The sequence below is a fragment of the Pyxicephalus adspersus genome, chromosome 9, assembly GCF_032062135.1.
Source record: "Pyxicephalus adspersus chromosome 9, UCB_Pads_2.0, whole genome shotgun sequence".
Taxonomy (NCBI): Eukaryota; Metazoa; Chordata; class Amphibia; order Anura; family Pyxicephalidae; genus Pyxicephalus; species Pyxicephalus adspersus.
This window is the reverse complement of record NC_092866.1, coordinates 32,051,679-32,071,227: the sequence shown is the minus strand read 5'-3', so window position 1 is coordinate 32,071,227 and position 19,549 is coordinate 32,051,679. Positions and strand designations below refer to the sequence as shown.

The following is a 19,549-nucleotide window of genomic DNA, read 5'->3' as shown; positions in this document are numbered from 1 at the left end:
ACTAAAGCCTTTTTTTTAACACAATCACCTCATTTCAGGGGCTCAAAAGTATTTGGACAAATTAAAAAGTTGAAAATAAAATGTTCATTTCTAATACTTGGTTGAAAACCCTTTGCTGGCAATGACAGCCTGTAGTCTTGAACTCATTGACATCACCAGATGCTGGGTTTCCTCCTTTTTAATGCTCTGCCAGGCCTTTACTGCAGCGGCTTTCTGTTGCTGTTTGTTTGTGGGTCTTTCTATCCGAAGTTTAGTCTTAAACAAGTAAAAAGGCATGCTCAATTGCGTTCAGATCAAGGTGACTGACTTGGCAATTCAAGACAATGCCACTTCTTTGCTTTAATAAACTGCTGGGTTGCTTTGGCTGTATGTTTTGGGTCATTGTCCATCTGTATTATGAAATGCATCCCAATCAGTATGTCTCTGAAGACCTCAGAATTCATTCGGCTGCTTCTGTCCTGTGTAAAAAAGCATGCTCTGTTGGGTTCAGATCAGGTGACTGACTTGGCCTTTGAAGAATATTTCACTTCTTTGCTTTAATAAAACCCCTGGGTTGCTTTGGCTGTATGTTTTAGGTCGCTGTCCATCTGTATTATGAAATGCATCCCAATCAATTTGACTGCATGGATTTGAGCAGACAGTATGTCTCTGAACACCTCAGAATTCATTCAGCTGCTTCTGTCCTGTGTCACATCATCGATAAACACTAGTGTCCCAGTGCCACTGGCAGCTATGCACGCCTAAGCCATCACACTGTCTCCGCCATGTTTAACAGATGATGTGGTATGCTTTGGATCATGAGCTGTTCCATGCCTTTTCCATACTTTTTTCTTGACATCATTCTGGTAAAGGTTGATCTTGATTTCATCTGTCCAAAGAATGTTTTTCCAGAACTGTGCTGGCTTTTTTAGATGTTTTTGAGCAAAGTCCAATCTAGCCATTCTATTCTTGAGGCTTAAAAGTGGCTTGCACCTCTCAGTGCACCCTCTGTATTTACTTTCATGCAGTCTTCTCTTTATGGTAGACTTGGATATCAATACACCTACTTCCTGGAGAGTGTTGTTCGCTTGGTTGGCTGTTGTTAAGGGGTTTCTCTTCACCAAGGAACTTATTCGGCGATCATCCACCACTGTTGTCTTTTGTGGACGTCCAGGCCTTTTGGCGTTGCTGAGTTCCAGTGCTTTGTTTCTTGTCTCATGATGTACCAAACAATAGATTTTGCCACACCTAATATTGTAGCAATTTCTCGGATGAGTTTTTTCTGTTTTTGCAGCTTAAGGATGGCTTGTTTCACCTGCATGGAGAGCTTCTTTGACCGCATGTTGTCTGTTCACAGCCAAATCATCTCCAGGCCTTTTCATATAACAAAAGAATTACCCACACCTTTGAGTCAATTGTCCAATTTCTTTTGAGCCCCTGAAATGAAGTGATTGTGTAAAAAAGTCTTTGGTTCCTCACTTCCTGATTTTGATTTGATTTTGATTTTCATGCATTCTTTTTGTTCAACCCACTGAAATAAAGCTGAAAGTCTGCAAGTCAACTGCAGTTGTTTCATTTAAAATTATTTGTGGTAATGTACAGAACCAAAATTAGAAAAAAGCTGTCTCTTTCCAAATATTTATGGACCTAATGTAAATCCACAGCTCACAGTACATTGAAGTGGTCATTGGTTAGAAGAATTTATCCTATATTGCCACTGGATAGAATTCCACCCCTAAAGATAGCCAAAAGGATTATTGATCTCAGTTTAACACATTTCTCATTGCTCAAGAAACCCCTAGCAATCTCTGGAGGAACCCTGGTTGAGAAGAACAGAATGCATATAAACCTTAGCTTTACAACAAGATGCTACTGATGCTGTAGCTGTCCTTCCTTTCTTGTTACAAAGTCTCTACAGACTAGTACAGATGCTCAATAATTCTGGCTGTAAGCAGTTGTTAGAAGTGGTTACCGGAGATGCTAGGAATAAATAAGCAGTGTGCAGGCATTGCATCTCAGGTTTATGAAAGGAAGAGCAAGGGGCATGCTGTAAATCTGAGAAACTAGTATGTCCCTACAGAAAACTCAAAGCATGGACTACTCACATGCTGTAAATGTTTGCATGACTTTTAGCGCAATGGCTGTTGCCACAGAGAGTTTTAAAGCTATAAATCCCAATGAAATGCACGTAACCTTCAGTCAAGTTTTTAACAATATATTTTGTTGTTGGATCACAAAATCTGATGGAAGGACATCCTTGCCAGCATCATCAAGACATTTCTCCATCTTAGGTTGCCTTTTGTATCTCTGAAACTTTACATAATTCTTTTTTTTTATTATTTTTTTTTTTACATTATTGCACAACAATAAGTGATGTTTATTTCTCAAGACATTTTAAAAGATTAGGGGAGGCGTAGTTACGCAATGGTGGCGTGAGGACGTGTTTGACAGGAGCTCCTTCTTCAGCTCTGCTCTACCAACTGACCCGGGGTGTATACAGACTTCAGACACCGTTTCTGACAAATGACTAAGAAGGGGAAAAACGGGGTCTGCTCCCAGGGACAGGAGAAAACCAGGCTTCGCTCCTTTTTTAAGAAATCCGACCCGGGCTCTGCAGCTGGGGAAGCATCCAAGATGGCTCCGTTCCGTGATTCCTTAAGCCACACGGCTCAGCAGAAGGAGACGAGCACGAAGGCACTGGGTGGGGAGTCTTCATCAGGGCTCCCTGCCCACACCCTAGGCCTCTCACCTCCCCAAGGCACAGATACTAGCTCGGAACCCTGTTTCTCTGAGGCAGAGAGTCCTGCCTCCCCTGCCCCCCCAGTCTCAATCTAACAGCTCAGCTAATATTCCAAGGGGAATAATAGTGCAACCACCTGGACCCCTTCACAGCCCGCTGCGCCTCTTGTATGTTCGGGGCCATATATCTGCGGACCACCTTTAACCAGTACCGCTTAAACTCCTGCTACCTCCATCATACCTCAGGCCAATTATGTTGATATAATACTCTTCTGCACACCCTATCCACAAAACCAGATATTGAGAATCCAGCAACTCGGCTGTAGAATCTAACACTTTAGCCTTGACCACCCACCTGCAAGCCGTGGAAAGTTCTGTGACCTCCCTTATGTTATTGGTGGAAGACCAGGAGAATCGCCAAAGGCACAACAATTGAGTATTAAAGGTCTCCCAGAAGCTACTTCTGCTATTGATCTTAAGGCTACAGGGATGGCCATTTTCAATCTCCTTTTTGAAAAACCACCCACATCCCCGATTGAAATTGACAGGGTGCATAGGACCCAGGGCCCTAGACCACTGGACTCTTATCAACCCTGGCATGTCCTTTGCAGGGTCCATTTTTACACAATTAAAGAGGAGATTCTTAGGAAAGGCTGGTTCAACGGAACGCTGGACTTTGATGGTGCCCAGATTACTATATTACCTGACCTGGCCAATTCAACCTTACAGAAGAGAAGATTGCTCTGCCCTCCTTTAGATTGCATCCAAGCGTGCAACGCGACCTATAAATGGGGTCATCCGTTCCATCTAATAATATTACTATTAATATTATTTTTATTAATATTAATAATTATAATAATAATAATAAACAGGATATATATAGCGTCAACATATTACGCAGTGCTGTACATTGAATAGGGGTTGCGAATGACAGACTAATACAAACAGTGATACAGGAGGAGAGGACCCTGCCCCGAAGAGCCTACAATCTAGTAAGTGGGGGAATTTACACACAATAAGATGGGAGATATGTAAATGGTGGGAAGTAGTGATGGTTTCAAACGACAGAAAAAGATGGGTAGGCAAGTTTGAAAAAAATGGGTTTTTAGTGCTCTTTTAAATGAGCAGAAAGTAGGAGCAAGCCGAATAGAATGAGGAAGACCATTCCAGAGAGTCGGGGCAGCTCTAGAGAAGTCTTGTATCCGTGCGTTTGAAAAGGTTATGAGTGAGGAAGTCATTAGTAGGTCATTGGAGGAACAGTGAGAGCGGCTGGGGGAGTACTTTTTTACCAGGTCAGAAATGTTGGTGGGACAATAACTGTGGAGGGATTTGATTCTAAGCTGAACTGGCAGCCAGTGTAGAGATCTGCAAAGATGCAGTGGAAGAGGATGGGAGGGAAGGATGGATGAGTCTGGCTGCAGCATTCATAATAGATTGAAGAGGAGAGAGTCGGGTTAGTGGAATACCAGAGAGGAGCAGGTTACAGTAGTCCAGACAAGAGATAAGAGCACGTACAAGGAGTTTGGTGGTGTCAGGGGACAGGTAGGCCCGGATTTTGGATATGTTCCGTAAATGAAAGTGACAGGACCTGGAAATGTTCTGGATATGGGGGTAAATGAGAGGGCAGAGTCAAAGGTGACACCACGACAATGTGCCTGAGAGGAGGGACGGATAACAGTGGTATTAACAGTTAGAAATATGTCCGGGGGAGATTGGAATTTGAGGGGGGGATGATTAGGAGTTCGGTTTTATCCAGGTTGAGTTTCAAAAATCAGTCAGACATCCATGATGAGATGGCTGATAGGCAACATGAGACCTTATCCAGGACTGAGGGAGACAAGTCAGGAGTGGACAGATAGATTTGAGTGTCATCAGCATACAGATGTTACTGTAAGCCAAAGGAGGATATGAGACTACCGAGGGAGGAGTTGTACAGAGAAAAGAGAACAGGTCCAAGTACTGACCTTTGGGAAACACCAACAGGGAGGAGAGTGGGTGAGGAGGAATTACCATTGAAAGAAACTTGAAAGGAGCGGTCAGACATATAGGAAGCAAACCAGGAGAGAGCAGTGTCACTGATGCCAATTGAGCGCATGGTTTGTATTAGAAGGGGGTGATCAACAGTGTCAAAAGCAGAGGAAAGACCAAGGAGAGGGAGCCAGGAAACATTGCTATGAGACTTAGCTCTGATGAGGTCATTGGCCACTTTAGTAAGGGCTGTTTCAGTGGAATGGGCAACTCGAAAGCCAGACTGGAGAGAGTCAAGGAGAGAATTGGTTCTCGGGTAATTGGTGAGTCTTTTGTAGACAAGGCGTTTAAGAAGTTTGGAGACATATGGGAGAAGGGAGATAGAACTGTAGTTAGAGGGTAATCCATTGATACGCAAAGGTGCCACGACCTTCACCTGGAGATCTCATGATCAACTACCAGATGGGTTCCGGTTCCTGAAGACGGAGACAATCAAAGTTCCTGATTGACTGGCCCCACTGCGGGGACTGCCGACATCTGTGTTACCCCCTCGGAGACACCGACAACAGCTCAAGGATTGAATCTCCTCTTTCTTGCTGGAATACTTCTCCTGTCCCAGGGACTGGTTTTTAGTTTTGGTAAGCCTGTGGCCTTTGTTTTTTCTCCACCTCCTATTTTAGGACATGTTTGTTGTGTTTCTGCTCTAGCAGAACCTGGCTGAGTATACCATTTACCCCCTGGCCTACGTTCCCATTCGGGTGCCAGGTCCCTGGTCCACTTTCTGCTATATTTGGAATGGAGTTCTGTGCCCAGAATTCTGTTTAGTCTACGATGTTATGTTAATGTTTGTTATTTTTCTACGATGTTCTGGAAATTATGTTTTATAAATATTGACAGAGCAGGGCTGGGGTTGGACTCCACCCTGGCGCTGTTGGGTTTCACCTCCCCCAGGTAGGTAGTCCTTATTTTTTGTGTAGGGATAAGTGGTAAGTTCACCCCTTTGGGTTTAGACACCCTTCCAGTATATCCCCCCCCCCCCAACTGAGCCCATTTTTCCCCCCTTCTATTATTCTTGGTGCCAGTTTGCAATGCTGTCAGTGAAAGTGATATCGCTTAATGCTAAGGGTCTTAATATTCCTGAGAAAAGGTCTGCTATCCTACGTGATTTACACAGGATAAAAGTGCAAGTAGGATTTCTACAGGAGACACACTTTCACTCAGATAAAACCCCGAGATTGACAGACCATAATTACCAATGGGTATACCATAGCTCCTCCTCAGAATCCAAATCTCGAGGTGTCAGTGTGCTTATATCCAAGCGGGTCTCATGGCAATACAAGGATCTCTGGTGTGACTCAAAAGGCAGGATTCTATTTGTGAACGGTCTTATAGGCTCCAGACTTGTAACTCTAGCGACAGTTTATGCCCCTAACACAAACCAACTTACTTTCATTCAGAAGACACTCACCAAACTATCGTGAGTTTTCTGAGAGACTGCTTGTTCCAGGTGGGGACTTTAATGTTTCTTTGGGCAAATCCTCAAACACATCTAGTAGCAGGGGCAATATTCTATTGACAAAGAAGGTGCGCGAGTTACTCCATAAGCACCAACTATGTGATATCTGGCGGATCCATCACTCACTGACCCGAGATTTCACTTACTACTCTATGGTACACCAAGTTTACTCTAGAATTGACATGTTCCTAATCCGCCATGCTGACCTATCTAGCTGTGAGAAATCACGGATCAACAACATCACTTTATCAGATCATGCGGCTATTGAACTTGTCCTAAATATCTCAAACCATGTGGGAGGATGAAGATTTTGGCGTTTAAATGAAAGTCTTTTGGCAGACCCCTTAGTACATAATGACCTGACCTTGCAATTGACAATTTTTATTTTAGCGAGAATGCTACCTTAGATACTCGCCCAGTTTCAGTATGAGCTGCACACAAGCCATTTGTTAAGGGGTATCCTAATAAAACATGGTGCACTTGTGAACTGAGAAAGGGAAGCCCAGATTGTAAAACTGTTCCAGGAAATTCATGCTCTTGAGGCAGTTCATAAACGGAGTGCAGCTGGGGATGACATTCAGAAATTGCAACAGGCCAGAGAATAGTTGCGGTCTATTTGTTATGACAAAGCCAAGACTACCCTAGCCAAATGCCACGGATCGAATTTTTCAAATACGGTAATAGATGAAGCAGAAGCCTGGCTAATGCCCTACGCAGACAAAGAACCTAAATGTATGTACCTATGATTGCAAATAATGACGGCGTCATGCACCATGTACTGAAGGATAATTCCAGCACATTCTAAAAATTTTATGAGCTTCTCTATAATTTGAAATCCCCACACACTTCCACTTCAGCTGATTTACAATCTGACCTGATAAAAGATTACCTGATATTTGCTGATATGCCATCCATCTCTGAGCAGCAAAGTCAATTGCTGGAGAGACGTATCTTCTCTGAGGAGTTCTCTTTGGCGATCAAAATGTCTGCAACTGGAAAGGCTCCTGGCCCTAATGACCTGACATTAAAATATTATAAAATTTTCTCATCCTAGCTAAGCATGCATTTTTAGAAGCCTTTAATGACTTGTCTTCACAGTGCCCAATTCTCAGATATGTTTTAGAAGCCCATTTATCGGTGATTCCTAAAGACGGAAAGGACCCTACTATATATGCCAGCTACAGACCAATTTGTTTGCTGAATGTAGATCTAAAGCTGTATGCAAAAATCTTGGCGGCACGTTTGACCCCATTTTTCTCCACCCCAGTTCACCCGGATCAGACAGGTTTTGTACCCAATCGCGAGGGAAGAGCTAATAAGACTAAGACCCTTGATCTTTTTCATTGGGCTTACTCTAAAAGACTTCAAATTCTGCTTTTCTCTATTGATGCAAAGAAAGATTTCAACGCGATAAATTGGTGTTTTCTTGAACAAATTTTATGACATATTGGTGTTGGAGATGCAATGATGTCCCGTATATTGGCTTTATACTCAGTTCCCTTAGCAAGAGTAAAGGTTAATTGAGTTCTCTCGGATCCATTTCGGATCCATTTCGGATATCCAATGGCACTAGACAGGGATGCCCTCTGTCACCTTTAATATTTATACTTACGCTAGAGCCGCTCCTCCTTGGGTTCAGGCAGAATTCTAGTATTCAAGGTGTTGTGATTAATGGATCGTCCTTTAAGACGGCCCCCTTCGCGGACGATTTGCTGTTTTACGTCACTTCACTGGTGACATCTATGCCTAATCTTTTGGAGCAACTCCAACACTATGGGACCCTGTCCAACCTCAAAATCAATTATCAGAAATCTGAAGCCCTTAGTATTTCACTCCCACCAGCCTCAGCAGTTGGGCCGCAAACCAGCTCTCAGCAGCATCTTTGATGTCAGTAATGTCCTCAAAACGTTGCCCTTCAGGTGTTTCTTCAAATTCAGGAACAGATAATAGTTCGAAGGGGCGAAGTCAGGTGAGTAGGGGGGATGGTGGAACAATTGGAAACCCAGGGTGTTCAATTTGGCAGCCACAACGTTGGATGTCTGCGCAGGTGCAATGTCCTGAAAAAAAAGAATCCCTTTGGTCAACTTTCCATGGCGTTTCATCTCAATTGCTTCCTTCAGCTGGTCCAGGAGGTTAGCATAATACTGTCTGGTGATACTAGAGCCCTGAGGTAGGTAGACCACCAACAAAATACCGTCTTTGTCCCAGAAAACGGACACCATGACTTTTTTGGCCGATTTCTGGGTTCAGAACTTCTTCGGCCTCGGACCCGCTGTGGGGCCATTCCTTTGACTGTTCCTTGGTTTCATGATCAAAGATGTGGAGCCTGGTTTCATCCTCAGTCACTAACCTAGCCAAAAAGCCCTGTGCGGCTTCAAAATGGGCCAAATCGTCTTTGGATGCTTCAACTCGTTCCTTCTTCTGATTACTGTTCCAACATTTTGGCACCCACTTCGCTGAAAGCTTGCGCATGTCTAGGATAATGGTGATAACAAACCCAACAAGCTCTCATCAAATGTCAAGTATCTGGGCTATCTTTTTTGCGGATATTCGCCGGTCCTCAAAAATCAGCTCATGGACAGCATCGCAGGTTTGCCGGGTCAGTTCAGCTTGGGGGGCACCCACTGCGGGGCTCTTCTTCAACGGTGAAATGCCCACTCTTGAAACGAGATATCCAGGTTTTGATAGTGCTGTAGGAAGGATACTTCTCCCCCAGTGTTTGTGACATCTCAGTGTGAATGTCCTTTGCTGACTTTCCCTGGTGAAACAAAAACTTCATGACGGCCCGTCACTCCAGCAACGTGAAATTGCTTTGTGCCTCTGCCATCACAGCTTTGCACTAAAAGAAAAAACAGTTTTAAGAATCGCAAAGACGTGATATTTGCACAGTTACATACTAAGCTATTAGGCTGTCATATGCCCCCACAATCATTTTTCTATTTCATCTGGAAGGGGGCAAAGCCAGGAACTTCTCAGCACCCCCTCGTAAACTGAACTTTCTCAGTGTACTTTTTAAAAAAAAAAAAAACTTTGGTGACAGAATTATCCTGTTTTTTTTTGTCTATCAGAACAAGTCAGGATCAGGAAGTGTCAACCCTAGTACTCTGTATCAGAAGTGTGACTCCATGCTGTAACTGTCTGTGCACTCAGCCTGTGGTCTATGTCTGAATATGCCAGCTGTCTGGTTTGAATATGTCTGCGTTCTGTAACTGAGAATGCATGAGAGCATATGAGCCATAAAGGGGGTGCAGACAGTGAGAGAAGAGGATACTTTTTAGTGTGTAAATTGAAATGGGTACAGGAAGCCTTCAGTAAACTTTTATTATAAAATATAGAATAGGAGGGAAATGTACTAAAGAGACTATTGCTATGGATACTGGCAAGCGAGTTGTATATGCTTCTGGGGTTAGGACCTTACCAGACTGGAGGAAAGATTTCCAATGTGCATTTCTTATTGTTAATGCATAATTTATTATATATACTATATAGAATACTATCCTACTTTATTATATACTTACATGATATTATGTCATTTATTTCCGCAGGTACATGTATTGGACGGATTGGGGAGAAGCGCCCAGGATTGAGCGTGCTGGAATGGATGGCAGTACACGCAAAATTATAGTAGATTCTGAAATTTATTGGCCCAATGGGCTAACAATTGATTTAGACGAACAAAAGCTTTACTGGGCAGATGCAAAGTTGAGTTTTATTCACCGAGCTAATTTGGATGGTTCTTTCAGGTATTGATATATAAACACGTTGTATAAATCTTGCCCCCTGCATTGCTTCATTGGAAGTCTTAATGTTCATGGCACAAAAGAAAAATTGATAAAAAAAAGTTATCTTTATACCATATATACACAGGCTTCCATGAACTGAATCTGAAGCAGCCATGCACTGTGCAGTGCGTTTACAAGCAGAATACTTTATGCACTTAAATGAACTTTTCAAGTGCACTGATCCTGAATGTACTGCCATGTCTTAGGCATGCAATAAAGCTGGCACATCTGAACAGTGAACACAGCCTGCTTGTATATGCAATTTGTATTTAAATTGTACTGAAGATATATCCTTTTTTTACCCCCCACAGTTGAAAAAGGCATCCTATAATATTGCTGTGAAATAGTTAACTGTGTGAAAGGAGTGACACTGCACCCAGTCTGACTATGACCTTTTCCCAGCAATTTCCAGCACAACTGTTTAGACTGCTTAAGTGTGGAATTTCACAAGAATTTTCCCATTAATTTCTGGAAACATTCCCCCACTGTCAGTAAACAAGAAAAGAATTAACACTTACTTTTTAAAAAGGTAGAAACTAGAAAAAGAACATGCTGTTGCAGAAATATATATTGGATGAGCTTAACTTATTTTTTAAAAAATGAGAAATCGTTCTGTAATATACAAATCTATGAGCTAATATTGATATGAGATTCTTGGTAACTCCAAACCAACTACGGAACATTTCTGAAATAACTCAGTAGGAGAATAGGAGGCCAGGATAGTATAAGGTCGTAACACTGTCCAGAAGGTAAGTAAAAACAAAGTGTGTTTATATGTCATTATTTTTCCTATGTTTACAACCATTCTCTCTTTTTATTAGTTATGGATCAAGTTGGCAATAGTGTAATTTTTTTGCATTTTAAAAAATGTAGAATAAATTTTTTGTTTTGATAGGTTTATCCTAATTGTAACATTGGGTGTACAACTTAGCAGTGTACTAGATCTTTGGTAATGTGCCATGTTTGTATCCTGGAAATTTGGTAGTGTTTAGAATTTATCAGCTTAGAATGATTTTCATATATTCTGTTTTACATCTCTATTTTAGTATCTAGTAAAATGTTTAAGGGAACACCAGCCCAAATGTAATTTGTTTTTACATTTTTCCTTTATTTTCTCTATGGTATCTAGAACAGAAAGTAGTAAAGAGATCCCTCCAATTTGTTTACGGACAAAAACACCCCTAAAAAAATCTTATTCCTGCCATACTCCACCATCAGTTAAACAGTCACACTTATAAATAGCATAGGAGTGCTGTAACAGTTTGAGTTTAGTGTTTGAGAACATTGAAAGTATCAAAGACTTATGGTATTGACGAAGGGGTGAGCTGTGATTCTTACTGCCATTCACCGAAGGGATGGTACATGAACTATATTGTTTTGGCTGCTCTTTTGGTGACCCCAGCTGTGCATGGTATCATAAACACATGGATGATTATTGCACATTGACAATAATTTATTTATACGTAGTATGCTTTTTTTTTTAAATATAGTAAGCTTTTTTTTAGAATATCGAAAAATAAAACTGTGTTCTTTTTTTGGGGCTGACTTTTCTATCAGTTAGGTAAATGACATGGGAACACATGACAAATAATATTGAATTCATAAAACTAGTGAAATGTTACCCAAACCAAAAAAAAAACATTTGAGGTAGACTGATAAATGTTTTTATGTGTAATATTTAAAACTAATAACATAGTTGTTTCTCATTCTGCTTACAGACAAAAGGTTGTTGAAGGGAGCCTTACACATCCATTTGCACTCACTCTGGCAGGAGATACCTTATATTGGACAGATTGGCAAACTCGCTCCATCCATGCTTGTAACAAACGAACTGGTGAGAAAAAAAGAGAGATCCTCAGTGCTTTGTACTCTCCCATGGACATTCAGGTCTTCAGCCCAGAGCGACAGCCATACTGTGAGTTTGTTTTTTTGTTTTTTTTTTGTCTTTTGGTTGCAGCATGGAGGCAGATGTCTAACTGTTTCAACTGTGTCCACATTTTAAAATTGAAGATGTAGTTGTTGCAAGTCTTCGTTGTTTTATTCCTGGTTCCAGAAAGTTTGTCAAAGTTTTATGTTAAACTTTTTCTAAAATGATTTCATGTTGGCTATTAAAACTGGCCATCAACAAATGTGCACACCCTGGTTCACTCACCCCACCTACTATCCCAGCGCTACCTTTCAAAAGCAGATTTAAAAAGAGGATCCGCCAGGACGTTTGTTCCGACGATGGTCGGCGAGCGCCGTACATACGCCAGATTCTCGTCTGATATTGGCCCTGAGGCGATTATCAGACAAGAACTATTGCAAGTGTTTATGTAGCCTAAGAGCCATGTTACTCTGTTAGGGCCCATTTACACTGGAAGTGCTGAAAATGAGTGCTGCTTGGCACTTTATAGCAGGTTCTGTCTGGCATTGTAGGGCCAACATTTTCAGGTAATGCAAAACCAGGTTTTATTACCTGCTTTTGACTTTTTAGAATAAACTCATAACTAAAAGAGTTAGCAACCAGCTATTCAAAATTATTACCTGGATGTTATGTAGCATCCTCATGCAAGTATTAACAATCGATAACTGAGTGTTTCAATTCAGTTTTTCCATGTTTGGGTAAAACAGACGAATGGAACTCATAAAATAAATATATTAGCACCTAATACTGTTCTTTTTCTTATATACTAGAAGATTGGCTTTTAAGCATAGCTTCTAGCTTTATTTTCGAATTGCTCTCCTAGAGCAAGTATGAAAAAAGTTAGAGCAGTGTTTGGTACAATAACTTGCATTCTCTAGTCTCCTTCCTGTCTGTCTTTTGTAATCTATTTTTATTATTGACACATTGCCCCCCCCCCCCCCTTTTTTTTTTCAGTTCATACACCATGTGAAGAAAATAATGGAGGCTGTTCACACCTCTGCCTGTTATCCCCACGGGAACCCTTTTATACTTGTGCTTGTCCAACAGGTGTACAGCTGAAAGAAAATAGGAAGTCATGTAAAAAAGGTGAGCAAACAGGAATATATTTGTGAAAGCATCATTTCCTTTTTAAAGCCAGTGTAAACTTGGCTTATTTCACACAACTGCGCATGGGCAACAAGTTTAAGATTTTGAAGCTTCACATTCAATACCCAACTCAATCAAAGATATTGCAAAACAGTCTCCACTTTTTATTCAATTACTATGGTGAAATTTTAGACAGAAATCATTTGAGCTGTGGTGGAAATAAAACATTTTGTAAAGCCATATTTATAAAAGTGGTAACAGATTTTGTTCTCTGGCAAACAGGTGTTTAAATGTAGAGAATAGATTGTAGATGAATGCACTTTGTCTTGTTGTTAAGAGTTACCTGAGGATCGTGTTCTTGGAGACTCTCAAGTCATCTCTTGATCTGCTGTTACTAGACAAATTATCAGTTATTTGAAATTGACAACGCTTGTAAATTTTCTTCACTGTGAAATTATTTCCAATGACTTGTCAATCCCTTACCAGCTGGTCTTCTTACTGAGGGAACAACATAGGTCAGTAGCAAAGTGAACACACGACTTGATGTTCCACCAACTCCTTATCATTTCATCCTTATCTGGAACACTAATTTCATTGTTGTAAAGTGGTGGCAAAGGTTACCTACTTTTTTCCACATGACAAATTTTCATTTTCAATAATTTAGATTGTGGGAATGAATATATAATATTTATTTTGTGTGTCATATGTGTATGTTTGTTGCCTTTATTTATAGGCTCTGTTCTTCTAAAAAAAAAAAAAAGAAAAAAATTTGCAGTGGAACTTCTGGTAATTTATTGTCCAAAAAGTCCCCACACTGTGCACATGTCTGACCTGTTTTGGATTGTTTGCACATATGGCCAAACGCGTATTTTGGATCAATATTTACTATTTGGAAACTGAGTGACAGTCAAGACACAAGATTACAGTAACAAAGGAGGGTGCATCATTTACCCTTTTTTCAAGCCATCCCATAAGCTGAAATAAATTTATGAAAGTAAATGTAGTTTGTTCCATATGCATAGGATCTCAATTTTTAACGTGTATATATTTGCTTTCTATTTCAAGTGCAAGGAGATCCATTAAACTTGCCATAGTTGCTACATGAAGTACATACTTCAATGAGTGAGAAAGCCTACCCTTAAATGTCTTATCATGCCATGCAATTTACAACCATGGCTTTAAGCAAAGTTCATAGATTTATTTTTTCATAGCTTATTTTTTAGTTATATACAAAGCCGGCCACAAATCAAGCAAGACTTTGCTGTTAAATTTCTTTGTTTTTCCTGAGCAAGCTAGGGTTAGAGAAACGAGTGAACCAATTATTACACATGTCTGTGAGCAGTAAACATTGGTTTTGGAAATCAAACGGCTAATTTCTATGCTGAGCCCATCAAGACTTCTTGATCAAGGACATGGACAGCTCATTTACAAATGCACAACTTTTTTGTGATATGGGAAAGGTTTGCAGCCATTTGTCAGTCTGTATAATTGCTCCAAAGCAGAGCTTTTTAGTTGCACATTTGTCTCTAGCTGCTGCTTTAGAATTTTTGGGCCCAGGGGAACATGTTAAGAGTGGAAGTTTTTGTTTAGCACAATTTATGCATACCTTCTGTAAAAGCATTTTTCCCTCTTTGTTTTTAAATCTTAAATTGAGCACTGAAGTGACATTTGAAAAGAAAACATAAAGTTAGCTTGCAGGCTGCCTTTTTCTCAGTCCTAATTTATTATAGATTAGTTATTTTGTAGAATACTGTGAATCAAAACTGTTTAGTGGGTAAAGTATATTTCCCCAGACATTTTATTCACCTGTATATTGGAAAATATAATTTTTATAGGTTCTCTATAAAGAGTATAACTTGCTTTTGTTTTGCTAATTTAAAGTGACACCGTCTAAAATGGTGGATAATTGTACCTTAAATACACCATAAATCAAAAGTACAGACTTTTTAGTCACTTATATTATAAAAAATGTTTATTTCAACAGTTAAAAAGTCATAAAAGTATATCACATTTATAAAATGGTATGGTAAATCCAATTAATAAAACATCACAGCTGCATAGTCTCACATATATAAAGGTTTTGATGCATTTCGCGGATATGTCTGCTTTTTCAGGAAATAATGTTGAGACCTATCAATGCAATAAATTTCAAAAACCATTTAGCAAACAATAATATCAAATTATTCCTGTGTTATAGATTTTTTTTATGCACTTACTTATTTGCTGAAACACATCAAACACCACTCTATGTGGATACCTCCTCCAAAAACTGCAGATCAATCAAATGGAGGGCATGGCAGCATGGCAAGACGCAAAGTCCAGGAGTGTCATGAGATTTGTTAGCAGGTATACCCGTGAACATTCGTATTCATTTTAAATCAGCAACTTGAACTGTTCCATTTTTTCTACTTCCATAATTAATTATATTACCCAATCCATCTATATAAATTTGTTTCTTTATTAATTGCACAGGCTATGACCCATTGTAAACAATGTTGGAAGCACCAAATGAAAAATCATAAATGTTTAAAAAGTATTTCCTGTTCACCTCTTATATAAGTGAAAATCAGTCCATTCAAGTATGCATGTTCCCTCAGGTCAAACTGCAGCAATCGGCTCTATTTTGGATAAACAAAACTTAATCCTATTAATTAGGGATAGCAATAATGATCACACAGAAATCCGCAAAATCTGTCAAAAACATTGGACGATTTTAACAAATGGCCCTATGGATACACAAATTAGTTCCTGATAGACCCCAAATGGTATTTAAAAAAACCACAATCAATAGCACACAAAATTGTCTGTAACCATTTTACTCCTCAGACTTCCATATTTGGAAGTACCAAAACCCTAACAACTCCATGTAAAGCACATTCACAATGCAAACTTATTTTACCCCTAATTATAGAAACAATACCTTCTGCAATTATGGATACTCCCCATACATTCCATCCCACTGACTGTAATTCAACAGGTATTATTTATTTAGCCAGTTGTAACTGCGGTAGCTTTTATATCAGCAAAACAAAACGTCAATTTAGGCATAGAATCTATTAACATATATATTTGATGTTTCTCTGGCTTTTTGGGTGTCTTGCGGCTCTGGCCGGTGCACCCCCTGGCAGGGTCCTTCTCCTGAACACCCAAAGGGCCACATCCCCACTGGGCCGTAGTTTGCCCAGAGCTGCGGAACACTTCCCCAGATCTGAGCCTGCGATGGGATAGTAGGCGGGTTGTGTGCTGTGTCACTGCACACAACCCCGCCCACTTTCCTATCACAGGCTCAGATCTGTGATGGGAGAGTGGGCGGGGGTTATGCCATCATGACATCACGTTCAGGGGCATCATGATGGCATTGACCCGACCCCTCTGGCAAATTTTTTTTCACATTGTGGCCCCTGACTAAAAAAGTTGGCCCACCCCTGCTTTAGATGCATCAGAAAAATCAAGAATGATTACATTTGTTTAGTAGCTGATTTCATGCTGCAGTATCTGTAAAAATGGTATGCTCCCCCTAGTGGTAGAACCTGTTGAGACATAGAGGTTATAGTCCATCACCTTTCCTGTCTCCAGCCACACGCAGAGCACTTCCTGCTCATTTTGTGTGGCTGAATCTGCCTGCACGTGAGCGGTCCAGGACCTCATGACAGGTCTTCCACCGCACCCGGAAGAGACATGACTTTAGATTTCGGTGTTCCATGTAGAACGCTGCCGGAAACAGATTGACAGGTCCCCCCAGGACCTTGGTACAGGCTGGGGCACATATAAGGCAGGTAAGTTTACTCTTTAATGCAGTTTTCTACTATTTGAAAGGAACTTAGAGGAAGTAAACTCAAAACTGACCAAAACAAAAAATCTACTTACCTTCAATCCTGCAGTGCAGTGGATCGGTCCAGAGGTTTCTTCCATCGGGTCCTGCATTGTCAAGGCATCCGTCTTTGGGCCGGCGCCCCAAGCGCTGTCATCTTCTCCTCTTCTTCCATGTTCTTCTTCCCACGTCACCCGACGCAGGTGTGAGACCAGGTGACGTAGTTTGGGAAACGTGCCGATCTCACTACGCATAGCTAAAATGTGGGCATGCGCACAAGGAGCACTCCCATTCATTCTTGATTGCCTGGCGATCGAGAATTAAGGGGGTGGTTCTGCAAAAACAAAAAAATAATTTTTACCTTCCATAAAAGGGTTTTATGTAAATTGAAAATTCAGAGGTTAGTTACACTTTAACACTGTACTTCTCTGGGGAAATGTAGTGGATGCAAGTTTTTACGCCTTTGTCTTTTTCTAAAAAGTCTTTTTGTTTCCCAATATAAAACCTGTCACAACTACAAAAAGGCCAAATTAAAAACACCTGCCGACTCACAATTATTGAAGAGTCGGGTTTGGGGGGGGGGGTGTTTAATAGGCACCAAAAATGAATCTTTCTCAGTATGTATCCATTTGCATTGATTGCATTTTTTTTACATGGAAATGTATCAAATTTTCTACAATTCAAGTTTTTAATTCCCCTTATTTTAAAGAACTCACCTATTTGTCTCTCAATGATGGTAATTTTGATGGTAATGGTAATCTTTAAGTGATCTGTGGATTTTTAGGGATATGTTTACGAATTACCGCTCTTTTAGGGATATGTTTACGAAGGTCCGCTTATAAAAGGGGCCAAAATCTCTCCAATATTTCCCAAAGAGCACCGTGATTTTTAGAATACCGTTTAATTATTTGTTTACTTTTTGTTCAGGTTTTGAATCTTTTCTCTTAAATAGTGCTTGTGTACGGGTTTGTGATATAGCTCTCTGATATGCTTTTTTAAGCACTTTTTGACTATATACTCTTAAGGATGGTCATGTTCATAAATCTTTCGCTGCTACCTGAAGGTCCTCTTCGTGTGGGCAAATTCTATGTAATCTCAAGTACTAGGAGTAAGGAATGCTGATTTTTAGACTTAAGCTGCGTACACACCTGCAATTTTTCTCATTGGAAAGGATCTTTCACGATCCTTTCCAACGAGAAAAGACTGCACGATGCATGAACGATGCTGTACATACAGCACCGTTCATGCTCTATGGAGAGGGGAGGGGGAGAGCGACGGAGCGGCACCCTGCTGCGCGCTCTCCCCTTCCCTTTCATTAGGATCGGTCGTCGTCCATCGTCCATGGATCCGCCAGGACGGTCGTCGGACGATGGACGACGACCGACTGTACACATGGCAGATTTTCGCCCGATAATTGGCCGATACCGGCTCTTAAATAATGCCCTAACCGCATTCAAAAATAAAAATTGATAGTATGTTCCTGCATAATGCAAATACAGATATAAAGTTTTTTTATTGAAACTAGAAAAGTAAGGGACTGTGTCAATGAGCTTTGACCTTATGTCAGTTAGCATCAGTTTTGATTTCTGTTTCTATGGTTTCTATGACAGGTGCATTGTACTTTGACCTGTTTCAAGCAGGATTTGCACTCTCCTAGACTTGTACAATGAAACAAAGGCCTGTTGACAAATATTATCATTTTCTTTATCAGCCAATGTTAAAAATTAGGATATGTATCCTTATAATCTATGTGTTTGTCTTTATAGATGTAAATCTGTTGATGTTTGTAGGCTTTTGCAGTATACTGTAAGCATAAACAAAAATAAAAATGTTAGCTGTCATCTAATGTCTTTAAGCTACTTGAAGGCATTCAATGTCAGGATTGAAATAGAAAAATTGTCCTATTTGTTAGGGTGCATGGTTGGTACTTCATCCTTCTCCTTCGATTACTGTCACTTGAACCACTAAGCTGCAGGAAGCGTGTACTTGTATGGTGTTAGGATTCATGATATGCACATATTTTATCAAGTCAAAAGAAAGGTTAAGGGTGACTTCCCCAGAGAATGCACCTTCAAAGGCAACTCAGGTCTTCTACCTATAGTGTAGAAATTTAAAAAGGAAATGAAGTTCACATAGCAAAAAGTGCTGACAAGTTCAAATTTTACAGGGCAGAAGAGACTATGAAGTCTCTTCTGGCAGAAATCATCCTTCCTTTGTGCTATCACTTTTTTTCTTTTCTTTTTTGGATGATATGCATGAGCAGCTAAGTGTACCGTCCCAGCAAAGTGGCTGCCGTGCACATGTGTGGGAGAGGAAGCCTGACTAATAGGGATGGCAGTGACAGGACATTGTAGTTGTTGCAGTGCTGCAAGGGGAGCTTTTGGTAGGCAAGTCTGCTAAGCATATTTTCTCATCATAGAAAAAATGAGTGTACATCCAATTTATGTGATTTGCTATAATCGAATGTGCAAAAAAGCGAGTAGAAAAGCCTGATTAAAAGAAGAGACCAACATATTCTTTAATTCTTTTATCTTGTCAAAAAACAGAATTCTTTAATGACCCTTATGTTCTTGTATTTGGCGTAAAGGATAATAATTGTGCTGTATAACAAAAAGAAAACTTCACCACTGAGTTAATAAAAAATGTAGTTGCATTTAATGCAATCATATATATTTGATATTTTTTTTATTATATTAATTTTTTTTGAGAATTCAAATCAACAAACATATATACAAAAAACATTAGACCATATTAGGCAAAAA

At 40.1% G+C, this 19,549-nt stretch overlaps 1 protein-coding gene across 3 annotated transcripts in view; it reads left to right on the top strand.

Annotated features, from left to right (window-relative positions):
- Positions 1-19,549, top strand: part of LOC140337570 (low-density lipoprotein receptor-related protein 5-like) — a 162,788-nt gene that overhangs the window by 60,023 nt on the left and 83,216 nt on the right. For all 3 annotated transcript variants that reach the window (XM_072421267.1, XM_072421266.1, XM_072421265.1), the window contains exons 3-5: positions 9,748-9,945; positions 11,703-11,899; positions 12,845-12,976. In XM_072421267.1, coding sequence (XP_072277368.1) covers positions 9,748-9,945; positions 11,703-11,899; positions 12,845-12,976 — 527 coding nt within the window. The remainder of the gene's footprint in view (positions 1-9,747; positions 9,946-11,702; positions 11,900-12,844; positions 12,977-19,549) is intronic.